This window comes from Triturus cristatus, chromosome 2_1, assembly GCF_964204655.1.
Source record: "Triturus cristatus chromosome 2_1, aTriCri1.1, whole genome shotgun sequence".
Taxonomy (NCBI): domain Eukaryota; kingdom Metazoa; phylum Chordata; class Amphibia; order Caudata; family Salamandridae; genus Triturus; species Triturus cristatus.
The window spans coordinates 277,742,837-277,760,685 of NC_140581.1; the positions used below are offsets into that span (position 1 = coordinate 277,742,837).

A 17,849-nucleotide genomic window follows, 5' to 3' on the forward strand; every position below is an offset into this window, starting at 1 on the left:
CCCACCCCCACTAACCACACTAGGAACATAGGCATCATTACGGACAACAAGCTAACCATGATGACTTAGGTCAACTCCGTCTCCTCTTCCTGCTTCTTCATCCAACTGCATGCTTCGTAAGATATTCAAAAAGCTACCCCAAAGTTCAAGATGCACCTTCACTCAGGCCCTCATCTCCAGTTGACTGGACTACAGCAATGCTCTCTAAGCAGGGATCGCAGTTCACCTCCTCCGACGACTACCGACCATTCAGAATGCCGCAACCAGACTCATCCTGGATCTACCTGGATGAACCCACATCACCACTTGCCTCATGGAACTCCACTGGCTCCCTGTTCAGAAAAGATACAAGTTCAAACTCTTGACCCATGAATACTAGGTCCTACACAACTGCGGACCCGCCTATTTAAACCACCGCCTGAACTTCCATTAGCCCACCAGACACCTCTGTTCTGCGTCTCTTTCTCTAACCTTCATCCCCTGCATCCAACATAGCAGATGCAGAGGTCACTCCCTCTCCTACTGAACAGCAAAGAAATGGAACGAGCTACCCTTTCATCTCTGGACCTCCCCATTTCTTCCAGAGTTACCGCAGTCCATAAAGACCTGGCTTTTTGGCTGATCACCTGGAGCCCTGACCGTGCCTAAATAACCTCATGGGTGACAAGTAGTGCTGTACAAATATATTGATTGACAGACTCATTGATTTATCAACAGGTTACTAAATAACAATAAGTATTGCACAGTGAGTCCTAAATATCAGAAAAATGGATCATTGTTTCGAGATAAGAATGTACTTCCTTTGGCTGACTGCTGAATGAAGTACCGCATCGATAGGAGAACCAACGTCTAAAGTTCTATGTCACTGAAAGAAACCACATTTAGTAAAACCGCCACAAGGAAATAAATCTGGATAATTTATAAGTGAATGACTTTTGGTTTGGCCTCAACTAAGCCTCGAACTACAATAGTCATCACCTATTACCAGTGAGAGGAAGCAGGTGTGCGCACTTGGTCCAGGCAGAAATATATTAACTTCCTATTGGTAACACGGATCAAGACTTTAGAGTATGTTTAAAAATGAAAGTAAATACTCCTGCAAAGTCAGTCAAACGAAACAAAAAGAAAGATTCTGCAAGAGAGCAAAAGGGGTCTGCTGAGGTGGTACACTGACAGCATGAAACTATGAAGAAGATAAATTCCAGGTTCACATGTTATAACTGGAATAAGGTCTGGTCCAAGCTTACCTCACTTACAGAGGCTGGCTGGGGGCAGTACAATGGAGGTGCTGGGAGATACAGCTTTTCAGGCACTAAACCACTCAAACCTTTGCTAAGGTCTTTGGCTGCTTCAATCAAAAGTAGAAATGTTTCCGACAGAATATCAGCCTCAGCCATCACTGCAGCCTTCAGCATTTCTTGAACAGAGCTAAAAAGAGCATCTGCATCCTCCTCTTCAATTGGATCTGTAAGATGAAGGCGAGCATTAGAAACAGGGAATAAGAGCAGCTTACAACTGATAATTATCACAAAGACACGTCTTGGAGCTTAGTACAATACAAACATGAAAATACATTGGTGCACACATCCATGCAAACACAAGTGAGCACATGAGAAGGTCTGGAATAGAACGTAGGACAAAACCCTAGTAAGAGAGAAAGAGACCGATCAAAGTGTGTGTGTGCGAGAAGTGCATTTAATTAAAACAAGTTTATTGATGTTATTTTACCAAGATTAGTTGAAACACAATAAGAATAAACTCTCCGCATAGTTTACATGCAGTAAAACGTTTATTTTACTGTTAAGATAAATATAAAACATTTAAAACTGCAAATTCTCATAGATGATGACATCACAAACTTTTCAAAGTTACTACAAACGACAAGCAACGCTTCGTAGCAACTGGTGAAATCGTCCACGACGTCATGTGTGAGGACATAAGCAGTGTATTCATTTATAGTTACGCAACTGGCCATAAGTGAGAAATGTCAGAGGCTTCATAACTATGTCACTTCATCTGAAGCTTTTGAAAGGAGATCTTATGGTTCCATTTGTTTTAATGTTGGTCACTAGCTCATCTTGACTGAAAAACACGCTTCATTAACAAAAGTTATTTCAATGACTTCTTAGTGTTTTGGATATATTCGAACCCACTCGCACAACACTGAATCAGAAGGCATTGACACAGTCTCTGATGATTGTATAAAATGGTCTCTAATCTTGCCGAGCAAGGGACAGCTGCTTCCCCATGGTCCCCAGAGAAAAGAAAGGCAAAGTATGTCTGCTCAGACACCCAGATACAACAAGCATTGGCATAGCCAATAGGTCTCGCCTTTGGGACCTTATAAGTGTTTAGCCATGCAACAGTTGATGCTGTTGCACCAAGGATATTGTGCTGGATAACTAAACACTTATAAGGTCCCAAAGGGGAGACCTATTGGCTATGCCAATGCTTGTTTGTTATTTTTGCATTCAGCTGCATTACACTGTAGATGGATAGCTCAAGTTTGAAGCATTTGAAAGCTGAACTTGTGGAGTCTAATCTGTTTAACGAACGGGTTTTTACCATTAGTACAACACAGCAAGATTTGCATATGGGGTGTTCCCAGAAGACTGGCTGTGCAATAGATATTCAATTTGTAATGTGCCAGGACTTCTGATGGCCTTACAAGATGCTTGCCCTGGTCCTGTGGAGATGTGCTACATATGGTTAGTCAAAAATCAAATCCACATAATTATAGTGAATGGGGTTTTCAAAATCATATATTTTCAACTTTGCTTATATTAAACAAGCACGAGTTGTGCTGGATATGGTGCGGGCGGGGGGAGGGGGCAGCGTTCCCACTGCAGCCTGCATCTCCCTGCGGCGCTCGTTCTCTAATCGCCCAGCCTTTTGCAAGGAGGATGCAGGCTATGGAACCAGGAGTACCGGGGAGGTGTAGCAAACGAAAGTGTGGGATTGATGTTTGTCAGCACAGAGAGGGAACACCCACAATAAAAACGCAACCCCGTTCCCATCTAGGAGGCAATGAGCAGGGTGGGCAGCAGCACGGTGACGCCCCTAACATGCAGCCTATTAAAACACCTCCAGAGGCGCAAGACCTGGCAAAGTGGAGTATCTGGTTTTTTTTGGGGGGGGGGGGGGCACTTTTTCTGAACCTGTCCAGATGATGCTGTAATTGCCCCTGATAAACACCAGGGTGACAAGCTTTGAGTGAACGCAAACTCTCCTCTCTGGTAACACAGCGCGGGGCTGAGGGAGGAGTGGGCATACACTGTTGTGCGATAAACCTCCCCGAAATATTAGAACATGCAAAGAGTGACATCTGGATTCAAGAAGGCTTCGAGCTCGCCACTGAAAAGCCCTGAGCTGAATGTGTTACCAGCAAACATTCGACCAAACTACCCATCTCCACAGCACCGTTGCCACTGCCCCTCCCCCGCCAACCCCCACCCTCGTCTCAAGCCTAAATCCGAGTAAAATAGTACATGAAAAGCTTGGAGCCCGCGATGAGACAAAGTACGCGAGGCTTGGCTTTAAATCCTCGGTTTAAGGAGGCCAATGCAATATCTCGTGTAAGCACGAAATCCGCTCCGAGACGTCCCTGCACTCTCGGGGCTGCTGCTTTGATTCAGAATTGCTTTCTTTTTGTTAACGAATCCGCTGCTTGAGTCAGACTTAAAAATAGATCTGAAATGAAGTTGTGCCCGCAGGCACTAAGGTGAAGAACGAGGGTCTGATTTCACCTCTTAACAAGCGTTGGCCGCTTTCGCAGCGATCGCCCGGGAGTGGTGCGCGCATGTGTGTAGCAGGAAGTGGGATAAGGGAGGGGGGTAGCATGGTGTGCACTTTCGCAGCCACTTTGATGTTCTCAGTGGCCGCGAGGCTCACTGAGAACATCAAAGCAGCCGCGAAAGTGATCACGATGGATGACAAATGGTGCGCGCGCCCGGCGCACATGCACTGTAGCTGGAGGCCTCAAAGAAGCACTAGTTTGCACTTCCAAATGCTGCTTACTAAAACTCTCGCCCAAGCAGCGCTAAAGCACTGGCTCTGCCGAGACCTAAAAACAAAGCGGTTTTCTTAGATCGAACTCTTAACTTTAACACAAACTAACACCAAGCATTTCGAATCTTAACACTCTACTCGAACGTACTTATTCCACTAAAATAATCATGAAGTGTACAGTTAAAACATACAGTAAAATTAATTTCCCGTTAAACGTCTATACCAGTTCGTCTACGTATAGCACATTTTAACAAGCATTGGCATAGCCAATAGGTCTCGCTTTTGGGACCTTATAAGTGTTTAGCCATGCAACAGTTGCATAACTAAATACTTATAAGGTCTCAAAAGCGAGACCTATTGGCTATGCCAATGCTTGTTTCTGTTTATTACTGCTCTGTAGTAATGGCGGCACACGGGTGCCACCATTACTACATAGAAGTAATAAACAGGAGAAAATAAAACTGGCTCACGGAGAACATCAAAGCGGCTGTGCGGCCGCGAAAGTAAAGTGATCGCAATCACGATCAAACATCAAAGCAGCCGTGCGGCCCCGAAAGAGAGGCGCGCACGCCCGCGCACATGCACTGTAGCCCTAGGCTACAGTGGTAGCACTTTTTTGAGCCCTCACAAAAAGTCTCGCAAGACCAGCACATGCGCTGGGTCAGGCGAGACCTAACGGCCGCGGAAGTGAGGCACGCGTGCCCGCGCACATGCACTGTAGCCCTAGGCTACAGTGGTAGCACTTTTTTGAGCCCTCACAAAAAGTCTCGCCAGTCCAGCGCATGCGCTGGGTCAGGCGAGACCTAAAAAGGATCCCACAACAACAAAAAATTGCGGGGATTTTCAATGTCAGAAGCTAAACAAGGGCGGTCTACACAAGCTAAAGTTGTGAGTTTTCAATATAGGTAATAGAAACACCGAGTGTACATAATACAATACTTGCAGAAAAAAATTAATGATTGGGAGAGAGCAATATTCACAAGGATTGCTGAATAGTGGCCGGCTGAACCTGGTCCTGCTCCCTCTCCTAGAAGCATGGTGAGAAACTTGGGTATTCTATAAGATAACATGTTATCTATGATAGACCAGGTGACATCTACCTGGGGTATGTGCTTCATGACAATGCGCACTCTTAGGAGGATTTTCCAGCGGCTTCTGCTGTCCTCTCGGAAGACCCTCAACCAGGCCTGATAATCAGCCGCCTGGACTATAGAAATGCATTTCTCCCAGCATCTAATCAATCCCTTCATTGTAAAATCCAGGTGGTACAAAATACTACAGCTCGACTGGTTAACAAACAGCCACTGGGCACATCCTCAGCCCCTTTGCTCAAAGCCCTTCATCGGCTCTCCATAAAGAAAAGAGCCATTTTAAAAATCCTCTGCCTGACGTACAAAGCCCGTCAGGCAGAGGACCCAAATAGCTACAGGAAAAACTGGTTCCCCATCTCCCTGGAAGAAACCTCAGCTCAAGGAGTCAACTTCTTCTTTGTCCCTGGCGTATTCGCACATCTAGGCATGGCAGACGGGCCTTCTCTTACCTTGCTCCATATCACTGGACCAAGCTTCCCCTCTTTATTACGGCATGCACTGAGTTCACAGGTTTTAAAAAACATCTTAAAATCTGGCTGTTCTAATGGGTGCTATCTGACCTATCTGTTGCCTCAGCGCCGAGATGCCCCTCCGGGGGTGAATAATTGCACTATATCAAATATCCTTACATAACATAAGGATTCACAGGGAAACTGCCCCGCCCCATACTGAGGGTCAAGCAAAGTAGGCTGCGAGTAAATATTATACAAATTTGCTATGAATCATGTAACCAAACAACAAAACAAAAGACTGTCAATCAATAACCTTCCCAGATCCACCTGAAAGAAGGACCAGATAGGGAAGGTGCTACACTGCCATAAAAATGGTTCCTGGCACTATACAAATATAAGTAAATGTATTATGTGGTTAGAATTTGCCCGAACCTCGACTTTCAAAGCCCAGTGGGCACAGACTACATCAGTGTTTATTGGGCTACGAGAGCAGTGCCTCCCAAACCCATTTATTTCATTCCTACCATAAGCTTAGTCTTCTGCTCATAAAACATGTAGGATGTGCTTGAAGGCTTTGCACAGTGAGTCCTGGATACAAGTACATCGACTTTGTCTGTAATGCTTGTATAAAATGCACTATACTCTAGTCGAACAAAAGAAGACTGCTTACCCCTGCGCCCCTTATCAAACGAAATACAGAAAGTCCATCTATCGAGGGCACATACTCATAAAAATCCACAACGATGTTCCTATATCAAATGAGCTTAACTTTCCTAGACAGAGGGTGAGGAAAGCAACCATTACCTCTACTCAGCCTACTTTGACAGAGAGTATTCTGGTTTCATCCACACCCTGTGCCTAGTCACTCTGGCCTCGAAGATCCCCAAATCCCTGACCCCAGTTTTGCCTAGCAGACTATGAGAACAGGGCACCAGCATTTGGTGGCTACAGCAAGCTGGGCACACCCTGAATCATGCACAAAGAGACCTCTGGTCACAGTCCTTGGTCAATCTGGGCGGGCTCTGGACATGGGGGCTGGCGTTCAGCCAGTCATAGGCTCAGGACCCTCTGCCCTATGTGTACATTTCTTTACCATTTCTGTGCAGTTTATGGGCATTGTTTGGCACCTCAAGTATGATTATTTTAAAGTACATGATAATTTACAAATCAAGAGACAATAAGCAAACTCCCTTATGAACTCTATATTTGAAGTCAGAGTTTGGATGTTGTGCCCCAGTCCACCCAGCTAATGCAGATGGCTCGGCTATCAATGGTGAAACGGGATCTCGGGCTGGAAGATGTCTACTGCACTGGCTGTTGAGCCTTGCAATGCCACTGATGTCATAACCTGTGGAACCAGTACATCAAATAGTAACCTCATTATGTAAATGAATGAGCATGCGGAAAAATGGGGACCCCCACTGAATAATTACTGGAATCCGGGGACCCCTACTGAGTCATTACTGAAAGCAATGGACCGCAGCCTAAGCAATTTCAATGACTGAACTGCAAAACAATATATAAAAATACAGACAAACGTTCATCAAACAAATACATAAATGATGAAATATTTTATTTATATCACAAATATAAAAAAGGAAAAAGTTAATTTTAATTGGAAGGTGAGAGCATCTCTAAATCCAATAGAGGCCCCAATTGACCATATTATATTCTGTTTGGTGACCTTGCACTGCTTCCATGAATAAGTCTGAGGATACCAACTTAATTTTTAGCCTCCAGCTTCACATTCTATGTCACGACCAGAAGCGAGGATTTTGTATGAACTTACTTCTTTTTTATTGTCCAGCAGTCTTATGAAAAACAGTCAGAATCTCATTTCCTATGAACCTAGGGCAATTGAGAACCATAGACTGTCCAATCCTGTAACTGTTATCCCCTGAAGGGAGGTGAATGCCGCCCCCCTGCCCACTACCTTTCCTCAGAACTGTGTAGACTGCAGTCATTTTGTCAAGTTCTATTAATAGGACGCAATTGTTGTTTGCCTTCACTGAGGTATATCATTTGGTTTATTAACCTCCCTTTCCTTCCACAGGTTTGACATCAGGAGCCATGCCTGGGAGAGCGCCCCTGCGGCCGCCTGGGGGCACGCCTGAAAGCAACAGCCTACACAGTGCAAGGCTTTCTTTTCTGAGGGGAGACTACGAGGTCCCTCGGTGATCGTTTGCTTGCTCGTTTCTCCCGCTTGCAGACTGCCGTATTTGGTGCCCTATTACCGTGGGAAATAATTTGAGACCAGATCCCTTTGAGCCTAAAAGGGTGACGCCCCGCCTGGGGTCTATATCTGGTAAAAACTGACACAGGCATCGCTCGGTTCTGCCCCATAATCTAGATCTGCGCAGGGCGATTGAAATCCACTCTATTCCCCACATAATTGTGACTTAGGCTGTTGCATAATCCACAAAACTGCAAGGTTTGCAATCAAATTCAATATCTATCGCCTGCCTGTAGCCCCAGAACCTCATCTACCAGACGTACCCATTGGCCTGCTCAAGGCCACCTAAAGTTCCAAGGGAATGGCTCCTACCACCAGTAGACAAAGGTTAAATTTAATTCCTGGGATGAGCAAATTGCAGAGGCAGTTGACGCCTCTGTGCAAAAATCTACAGGTACAGCTTTAGCACCTCTGGAGAAGAAACTCTGGGTTGGCAAAAAGGCCCACTGAATACCTCTTTGAGAGGGAAGATTTTCCTAGGCCTTCCAGGTCCTCACTCACAACCTCTGTGGCTGTATGCATGCCAGTGAAAGAGAACAAAACGACCCAGGGATCCCAACCCCATCAAGCTTGCTTTTGATCACTTTTGACACTTTTGATTGCCTTAAGAAGGCTTTCTTGGCCAAGGAACCAGGATCTTCTCAGAGCCCTGGCAATAAGCCAACTCTGGGAATCCCGGATATTCCGTCCTATAAATGACCCTCTTCTGTCAGATATGCTGGCCCTACAAAATGGGTTCCTGCGGATTAAGGGTCAGCCTATGTAGCGGACCGCCTTAGCAAGTTATTGGACAAGGAAGTTTAAAATGGCGTTCGGGTGGAATGTCACTGCCCTACATGGGATGGGATGGTTTTGTTAACTCCTGAAATAGATGCAGAGACGGACACTTTTCGAGCAAAATATATTAGTGACCCTAAAAAAAAGGTGTATACCGTTCCCGGCGTTCTTATAGGACAACATTTTGGACATGGCTGATCCTTTAACAAAAACTCTAGGTGTAGCTGAAAAGAAGCGCAGCAATCAGGTTCCTTGATGAACCCATAGACCCCTTCCAGGTGGCCCCAATGAGCAATAGTCTTTCCTGGAAATATGAATTGTGCCTTTTCTACCGAAAGGCACAGATTCCTTTTCATCAAAGTCGATCCTACGTTGGGGGATCACACTTCTATGGAGACTGAGCAGTTGCCCTCGTGGGTCTCTTCAGGGATCCCTCTTAAAAGAGCTGGGGAAATTTGCTTTAACTTTTACCTCCCTAGACAAAGCTGACGCATCTATGAAAAAGAGGTTTGATCCTAAGGTTTTCCCCGGTGCCGGCAGAGGCGGGGAGTGCTTGACCGACTGGCCCTACAACAACGCCTCTCAAAAAGGACAATACTCCAAAAGAATATTTTGGCAGGATCAATCGAAGTTTGGGGGGTTCTTTGCTCCGACTCTGGAATAGTCTGTAACCACAGATGCTCAAGAGGCAAGACCAGTGCTAATTCTTACTCTGGAAAGTACACCTACAGAGACACAGGTGAAGGTGGGAGGCAGGCCAGCCAAGTTGCTGTCCAACTGGAAACTAATAACTACAGATGCATGGGTTCTGCAGATGACCAAGGATTCCACATAGAGTTCTATGGGTCTCCCTTCTAGGCCGTCCTAGTCCGTCCCTCAATATTCTCCAAGGAGCTTTCCGGGCTCATTGAGCAAGAGATTACAGAGCAGGAAGAAAAACTTGCATTTGCAAGGTCTTTCTTACATCCCAGAGGGTTAGTAAGCAATATATTCCTTGTGGAAAAGAAAGACAATGGCTACAGACCATTGATAAATCTGTACAGCTTCAATAAGTGGTTCATATATCATAACTTCAAAATGAAGGGCATCCATATCCTGAGGGACATCCTCCATCAAAGTGACTGAATGGTCTGCCTTAACCTTAAGGATACTTACTTGTCGATCCCCATATTTGGACCTCACTGCAGATTTGAGCAATTCATCTGGAGATACCAGGTATTTGAGTTTGCGACTCTTCCCTTCGGCCTTTCGTCAGCATTAGGTTGCTTTACAAAGATTCTCAGACAAGCAATGAAATTCCTTAGAATCCAAGACCTCCTGCTGATCGTTTACCTGGCCGTTATCATCATTTTGAATTAGTCCCATGACTTAGCAGGTTGGATGAGAATAAATAAAACATCAACTAATAGAATAGATGAAGTGTTTAATTCGTTTCCCTCTGGGACAATTAGCCAAACAAAACCAGACCCATCATCAGCCAGAAGCACCTTCAAAGCTTTAGAAAAAGCTCTCAAGAAAGAAACAGCGAAAAGGAAGGAAGCTGCCTCTCTTAAAACTATATTGAAGCAAATTGCATACTTAAGACTAAGAATAACGATCTTTTCTAGTGAAAACTACTAAACCTGAGTAAATAAAAAGTTGGGAAACAAATTTAAAAGAAGTATAAAATAATAAGAATAGACAACTAATTAATATTGCTGAAGAAGAATGTGATATATACAAAACAGAAGTGGATGAATTTATGAAGAACATTGAGGACGCCAACTGGTAAGCCATTACTAATAAAAACTTTGGAATTCTCAATAAAGTAATTGGTGAATTTGAGGAGGACATAGTCAATTAGAACCACAGCAACCGTAAAACCATCACGTTTGTCAATGCAACCATGCACCAGTTCAGAGGCAGAATCACCATGGAGCTGAGCCAAGCTTCTTTTTTTTAATGTTTTCAAAACAAGTGAAACAACAAAATCTGGGTATAAGAAAGAAGATACAAGAAGCAGAATCAAACAAAAGAAGAAGAACATAACCAATCAGCAACCAACCCCAGAGGTGAAAAACTCAATCTATAAGAAAGGAACAGGAGAAAACAACAGCAAACCAACTAATGGCAAATATTTCCAGCACTTATCTCACAGAACATCAAACTAGGAGCAACAATCAAGGACTCTCATCCTGCCACACAGTCTACTGGGATATGATAAACGCCAAAGTAGACCAATAAAAATTATGTCTGAAAGTGAAGCAGTCCACCTTTTTGCAAGATAAACTACCTCAACAGATCCTGATTGCACAGCTTTTCACCAGCCCATTTTCAGTCAAGAACTCAATGACATCCCAGTCATCTATACTTTAGCAGAAACCAGTAATAACAGATTTCCCAATCCGAGAGACAGCATTAGAGCTGGAAATAAACACTCTGCAAGCTATGCCAAATGGTATTACTATCAAATCCACCATCACTTCTCAATTCCAACCAGGAAATAGAAATGATTTCATACAGGAGTACTACAGGACCTGCAAAAGGGGTGTCTGGGAGATACAGGGAAAAAAAAGCACAATTCTTGCCGACAAATACAAACAGGATGGAAAGCAGGCAAACCTGGACCTTAAGAAGGTATTCATAAATAATCATAAAAACAAGCAAGCAAAGGGGCTTACAAACCCACCAAATGTCATGTCCTTTTGGATAGTCCCATCGAACAAGTTCGGTAATGGTTTTTCTGGTGGATATGGTATCTGCCTGTGGATTCCTCACCTTTTGAATTACCCCTGCACCAGCATTCCACGGAAATTCTTTTCTTAGCTCTCCCACGTCGAAGAGGACGTCATAATAGCACGGCTCCGCTCGCGACTCCATATGATGTCACCGGAGCCATAAGAAGACCTCGTCAGCGTGCTCACGCCAGTTCCACTCATTTTTTCCATGCCTTCGAGGCAAACGGGCGGACCGAGAACATAACACAAGTATACCCAGAATACATAATATACATACAAATACATACAGTATATACATAAAGAGAAAGGAAAAGCCAATAAGCAAAACATTTCCTAGCAACAAACTATATGCCTGAAAATGACATATAGAAAATAATGTCAGACAGTCAGAAATGTTCTGGTATATGCAAGAGGACAATGGGAAGGCAGGAGGGTCAGTGAGGAATCCACAGACAGATACAGTATTCACCAGAAAAAGCTTAATCGAAGGTAAGAAATTTGTTCTTCTGACAGATGCATCTGCCTGTGGATTCCTCACCTTTTAAATTGGATCCCACAGCTGTCCCGCTCCCGGAGGAGGGTGTACACCTGCCTATACCAAAAAATCTTGCAGTACAGAATGAGCAAAATGGCCGTCCCTCCTAACCTCCAAATCCAAGCAGTAATGCTTCGCATAGGTATGGAGGGAGGCCCAAGTTGCCACCTTACAGATGTCTGCAACAGGAACACCTCTAGCCACAGCAGAAGAAGAAGACTTAGCGCTGTTGGAATTACCTCAAATACCTTCAGGAGGCTCCTTCTTAGCCAGGGTGTAGCAGATCTTGATACACAAGATGATCCACCAGGAGAGTGTTCGTTTGTGGACAGCTTTGCCATTCATTCGTCCGACGTAGTCCACAAAGAGCTGATCATCCACCCTTAGATCCTTGGTCCTGTCCAGGTAGAAGCTGACAGCCCTCTTAGGGTCCAGGCGATGAAGTATCTCCTGCTCCTTGGAAGGGTGAGGATAAAAGGTAGGTAAAGTAATAGACTGTCCTAAATGGAAAGGAGTGACCACCTTAAGCAGGAAAGCAGCCCTGGTCCTGAGAACCATCTTTTCTGCATGAATGGTCAAGAAAGGAGGTTTAGAACTAAGAGCCTGAAGCTCACTTACCCTCCTGGCTGAGGTAATGGCGATTAGAAAGACCGTCTTAAAAGAAAGAAGCCTCAACGGGCTGCTATGAAGGGGCTCAAAAGGAGAGCCTATCAAAAAAGCAAGTACCAAATTCAAATCCCACTGAGGCATAATGAAGGGAGTGGGAGGAAACTTATTGGTGAGGCCGTTAATGAACCTCATAACGATGGGAGACTTAAAGATGCTGTTCTGGCAAACAGAGGAAGGCCGACAAATAACCCTTTACTGTAGCCACAGCACAACCCTGCTGGGCCAAGGAAAGTGAAAATCCTAAAATGTCAGATAAGTGGGCTTTCAAAGGATCAATGGACTTCTCCCCACACCATTTCACAAAGACCACCTAAAGGAATAAATAGATTTGGTGGAGTGTTTACTGGATGATAAAATAACACCCACCACATCCGGTGGGCAAGAGAAAGAACTCAAATTGCCCCGTTCAATCTCCAAGCAAGAAGGTGCAAGCTCTGGATGTGGGGGTGTAGAACCTGCCCCTGCGACTGCGAAAAGAGGTCTGCCCTGAGAGGGAGACGGAGCGGATAGTGCAGTGAGAGGTGAAGTAGATCTGTGTACCACACACTTCTTGGGAAACTGGTAAAGGAATTGCCCACAATTCCAAAAGGTTGATGTGAAGCAACCTTTCCTCTGGAGACTAAATACCTTGATCTCCAGATCCCCCGGATGAGCACACCGCCCTAGAGTGGAGGCATCCGTGATCACTGTGGCCACCAGTGGAGGAGTTTGAAAGGGCTTTCCTTGAGACAGGTTGTCCTGCACACTCCAACAAGACAGCTCTGCTGCAGTGTCTCTGGAGATTCTGACCTTCTCCCAGAGAGCTCTATTGTGCTGATACCACTGCCTGCGGAGGCACCACTGGAGCACCATCATGTGCCAGCGTGCATGGCTGACCAACGTGAAATAAAGGAATCATCTCCTGAATGTAAAAAATCCTCTGCGGTGATGGAAAAGCTCGACATACAGTAGTGTCCAGTACTGCCACTATGAACAGGCTACGCTGAGAGCACCAGGTGAGATTTGGGCACATTTATCGAGAAACCCAAGTTGAACAACAATTGAGTTGTTGCATGCAAGTGAAGCAACACCATCTCTGGTGACTTTGCTTTGAGCAGCCAGTTGTCCAGATAGGGGAAAACAGGAATTCCTGACCTTCTGAGATGAGCTGCCACCACTGCCATCACCTTTGTGAAGATTCGAGGTGCGGAAGTGAGACCGAACGGGAGGACCGTAAACTGGTAATGTTGTGACCCCACCGTAAACCGGAGATACTTCCGATGCGACTTCAGGATAGGGATGAGGAAATACGCATCCTGTAAGTCGACTGACACCATCCAGTCTTCCTGTTGCAGCGCCAGAAGAACCTGGGCTAAGGTCAGCATCTTGAACTTTTCCTGTCTGATGTAAAAATTAAAATCCCTGAGTTCCAGGACCGTCCTTTTTGGGAATCAGGGAATAACGGGAGTAACATCCCTGACCCCTGACCTCCTGCTGCAGAAGCAGCAAATTGTCCTCTGAACACAAGTCCTGGTGAGGCGGGTAAGGAGGTGGAATCTCTTGAAAAGGTAGGGCCTACCCATTCTCCACAAGATTTAAAACCCAACGGTCTGAGGTAACCGATTCCCAATCTTGTAGAAAATGGGACACCCGACCCCCTACAGAACCAGCATGCTTCAAGGTGGGGGATCTAGAGCTGCTTTCCAGTGGTACCAGTGGTGGGGACAGGGGGAGAGGAGGAAGACTGTTGACGAGAGGTGCCCCGCAGACGGCCTCTACCTTTTCCTCTGTATGACCGGTATAGAGGATTCTGCTGCTGCTGTTGCTGAAGCTGCTGACGGCCTCAAAAGGAAGCCGCCTTCCAAAAGCCTCGATACCTTTTGTACCGATAACTCCTGGGTTAGGACTGGAGGCCCAAAGATCTTGCAGTAGCCCTACTGTTCTTGAACCGCTGCAGCGCAGAGTAGCCTTGGTACCCATTGAAGGGTAAATCCAGCAAAGTAGCCTGTACATCTGGAGAGAAACCTGAAGATCTAAGCCAGGCATGCCTTCTAGTAGCAATCAAGGAATCCATGACTCTGGCAACCGAGTCCACTGTGTCCAGATCCGACTGGATGACCTGACGGGCTGCTGCTTGCGAATCTGAAAGTGCCTCAAGAAAATGAACGCGATCATTTTCAGGGAGTTTAGGAGCCAATTGCTTGACAGAGTCCATAAGACCATGAATGTATCTCCCTAGCAAACATGTGGCGTTTGTTGACTTCAGAGCCATACTTGCTGAGGGAAAACACCTTTTTGGCCGACTGCTCTAACTTCTTCGAGTCTCAATCCCCTGGGGTGGTAGGGAAGGAACCAGTAGACTGCTTGGAACAAAAAGCCTGACAACCAAGCTTTCTGGAGACGGATGGGCAGAAAGGAAAGGTGGATCACCAGGAGCAGGTCTATACCTTCTTGCCACTGCTCTAGAAACTGCAGGGGCAGGCAAAGGTTTCTGCCATACTTACATAACTGGATCCATCAACGCCTCATTGAATGGCAGCTGAGGTTCATTAGAAGAGGAAGGGGAATTTATCACTTCAGTCAAAATATTTGATTTGATTTGCTGAAGGCAACTGAAGGTTCATCAAATCAGCAGCCTTTCTAATGACCAAGTGATAAGGTGCAACATCTTGTGAAGGTAAAGCCTTCGGAGAAGAAAGCTCCCACTCCGGGGAAGTATCAAGGCCACTAGCCTCACGTAGACCTTTGAACGGAGTCGAGAATCTCTCTTTTCTCCTGCTCTTGCTGGTACTCCTCTTCCTCCAGCAATCTTTGCGCTTCCCTCCTGGAATGCTGCTTCCGGATCGGCGTCTGTGGAGCTGGCCATGGCGTCGGAGGAGGACATGCTGAAGTGGGAAACGGCACCGATCGAATCCTGGACGATGCCGGCCCAACACCAGACGTCGCCGGTGATTGATGTATTGGAGTCGAAAACCTTGGCGCCTTCAGGTTAATCTTCTGACAGCACGAACACCCTTCGACGTCGTGGTCTGAAGAAAGACACCAAAGACAGTCTTGGTGGGGGTCCGTGATCGACATATGGCCCCCACACTCCCTGCAGGGCTTGAAACCAGACTTCAGACTTCTTCAAAGTAGCCATTTTTACTGCAACACTAAGAAGAGCGAGAAAAAAAGTAATCACAATAAAGTGGAGAGTCCCAGAAAAAACTGTTACGTGTCGACGGCGGGAAAAAAAGGGACCAGACGTCACCACACCGACGAGGTCTTCTTATGCCTCCGGTGACGTCATACGGAGTCGCGAGTGGAGCCGTGCTATTATGACGTCCTCGTCCACGTGGGACAACTAAGAAAAGAATTTCTGTGGAATGCTGGCACAGGGGTAATTCAAAAGGTGAGGAATCCACAGGCAGATGTATCCATCAGAAATGTACATTTTAATTACATACATTTTGTCCCATCCACATGACATAACGGTCCTAAACACAGGTGACCTTTTACATAGTAGCTTACTTCTGTCTCTTCAACAACCAGGCTCTGGGTACCCTATCTTAACCCTGCATCTAACGTACGTAAACTTGTCCCCAGGCACGGGAGATTTATTCTGCATAAGGGTCACCACTTTCTTCATCCATGGCCAACAGCCAGCTGCGCATCAGTGGTTTTGTTTAGAAAAGGATTAGCAGAGGATTAGTGAATGTTTTCAAAACATATCGATTCTGGAAGAAACCTTGGAGTGATCACTTTAGTATAAAAGACGCTCAATCCGCCTTACGGAGAGAGAGGGGAATTCCTTCCAGGTTGGACCGAGACTCTGCAGGCTGATCCTTCCACAGGCAGAGATCTGACATCTCTTGCGGGGTGCCTTCCTTGATGCAGAGACAGGGTCCTTCATTCAGAACCATCAGTTGAGGGGTTAGCATTTCCCCGGGGAATTCTTGGCTCCATTGGGATATATCCTGACATTTACATACACATGATTCACATACAGATCTAGGCTACATACATTTAGGTAGGCTACGCTTCGTAGGAGTATGCCAATGCTATTGTTTGACATAATCTGCTTTTATTAATCTTATTAGCACTATGGTAGAAATGGATCTACTTTTTACGATATTGGTACTAGCGATTACATTTGTCTGCTCCTGTCTTTTGATTGTCGCAGCTAATACGTTTCACACTAGACTGAGGCTTGACCAATAAATAATTATTGAAACTGTTCCAATCGTCATTCTATGTGTATTCTGAGAAAAGTAAGCATGAGTGACTGAGCAAAAGATACTGTATTGTTTCGACGATACCCGAGGAATCAGGGTTGTCATGTTCAGTGGTTGCCAGAAACTACCTACACCACTGTAGAATACAAGGGGTGGTAGTAGCACCGAAGAGCTAGCTGGTCTAACGGCTGACTCATCCTCCTGTGGGGGTGTCCGGAGTCTGTCTGAACACTAAGCCCTCAGTTTAGGTCATCCAAAACGTGCAGGTCCTGGTGTCCTAAGAACTACACAACACAAACAGATCCAAATAGTACTTAAAACAAAATTAGATGAATGGCACAATCAGGGCTTCCTTATACTGGAAGGAAAAAAACATCTATTCCTAGAACACACAACTATGACCACTTTAAATATCTTCTTCTGAAAATCCACAAAAAGGATTTCCTTCATCTGGCTAGCCAATCCTACCTGGAATTAACTACATTTTCTACCGTATAGGTTAGTATATCCACCCCAACTTACAACCATTGATAAAGCTCTTTCCATCATGCATCAACAATACCAAGGACATCCTAAGTAAACTGGATAGCATTGAATGGCAGGACAACTATACATTGGTCACTGTTGAGACTGTGAGCCTTTACACCTCCGACAGACATGAGAATTGAATAAAAGCAGAGGAAAAAGCTTTAGCAACCAAATCAGCGCACTTGCTACAATCAAACAGTATGGTACTGGAGATGCTTAAATTCTGCTTCACAAACAATATCTTCACCTTCAATCACAATTACTACTTACAAAGAGGGGGAAAGCGATGGGTTACAAATTTGTTCCACCATACACAGGCATCCTAACGTGTGAGGTGGAATTAACCCCACATCATGTTTTGGAGCCAGTACACAGACAATTATTTACTATGCATCTTGCATGTGCCAACATCCACCCTAAAGAGATACTTTCAAATGATGGACACTAACAGAAGAACATCATGATAACCTTCAATTTATCCCAAAAAACTGATGGATTTCTTGAAGATTACCAGTCACATTAAGACCAATCAAATTAATACCATACTTCCCAGAAAAGAAACGGTCACCAATGCAGCACTAATGGCAAACGATTGCTGCCCTCCAAGCGACATTAAAAACATACTGAAAGGAGAATTCCTATGGAC

At 45.2% G+C, this 17,849-nt stretch overlaps 1 protein-coding gene across 3 annotated transcripts in view; it reads right to left on the reverse strand.

Annotated features, from left to right (window-relative positions):
• CPLANE1 (ciliogenesis and planar polarity effector complex subunit 1) overlaps nucleotides 1–17,849 on the reverse strand; it is a 2,680,747-nt gene that overhangs the window by 1,978,748 nt on the left and 684,150 nt on the right. For all 3 annotated transcript variants that reach the window (XM_085631095.1, XM_085631092.1, XM_085631094.1), the window contains exon 19: nucleotides 1,248–1,465. In XM_085631095.1, the coding sequence (XP_085487221.1) occupies nucleotides 1,248–1,465 (218 nt within the window). The remainder of the gene's footprint in view (nucleotides 1–1,247; nucleotides 1,466–17,849) is intronic.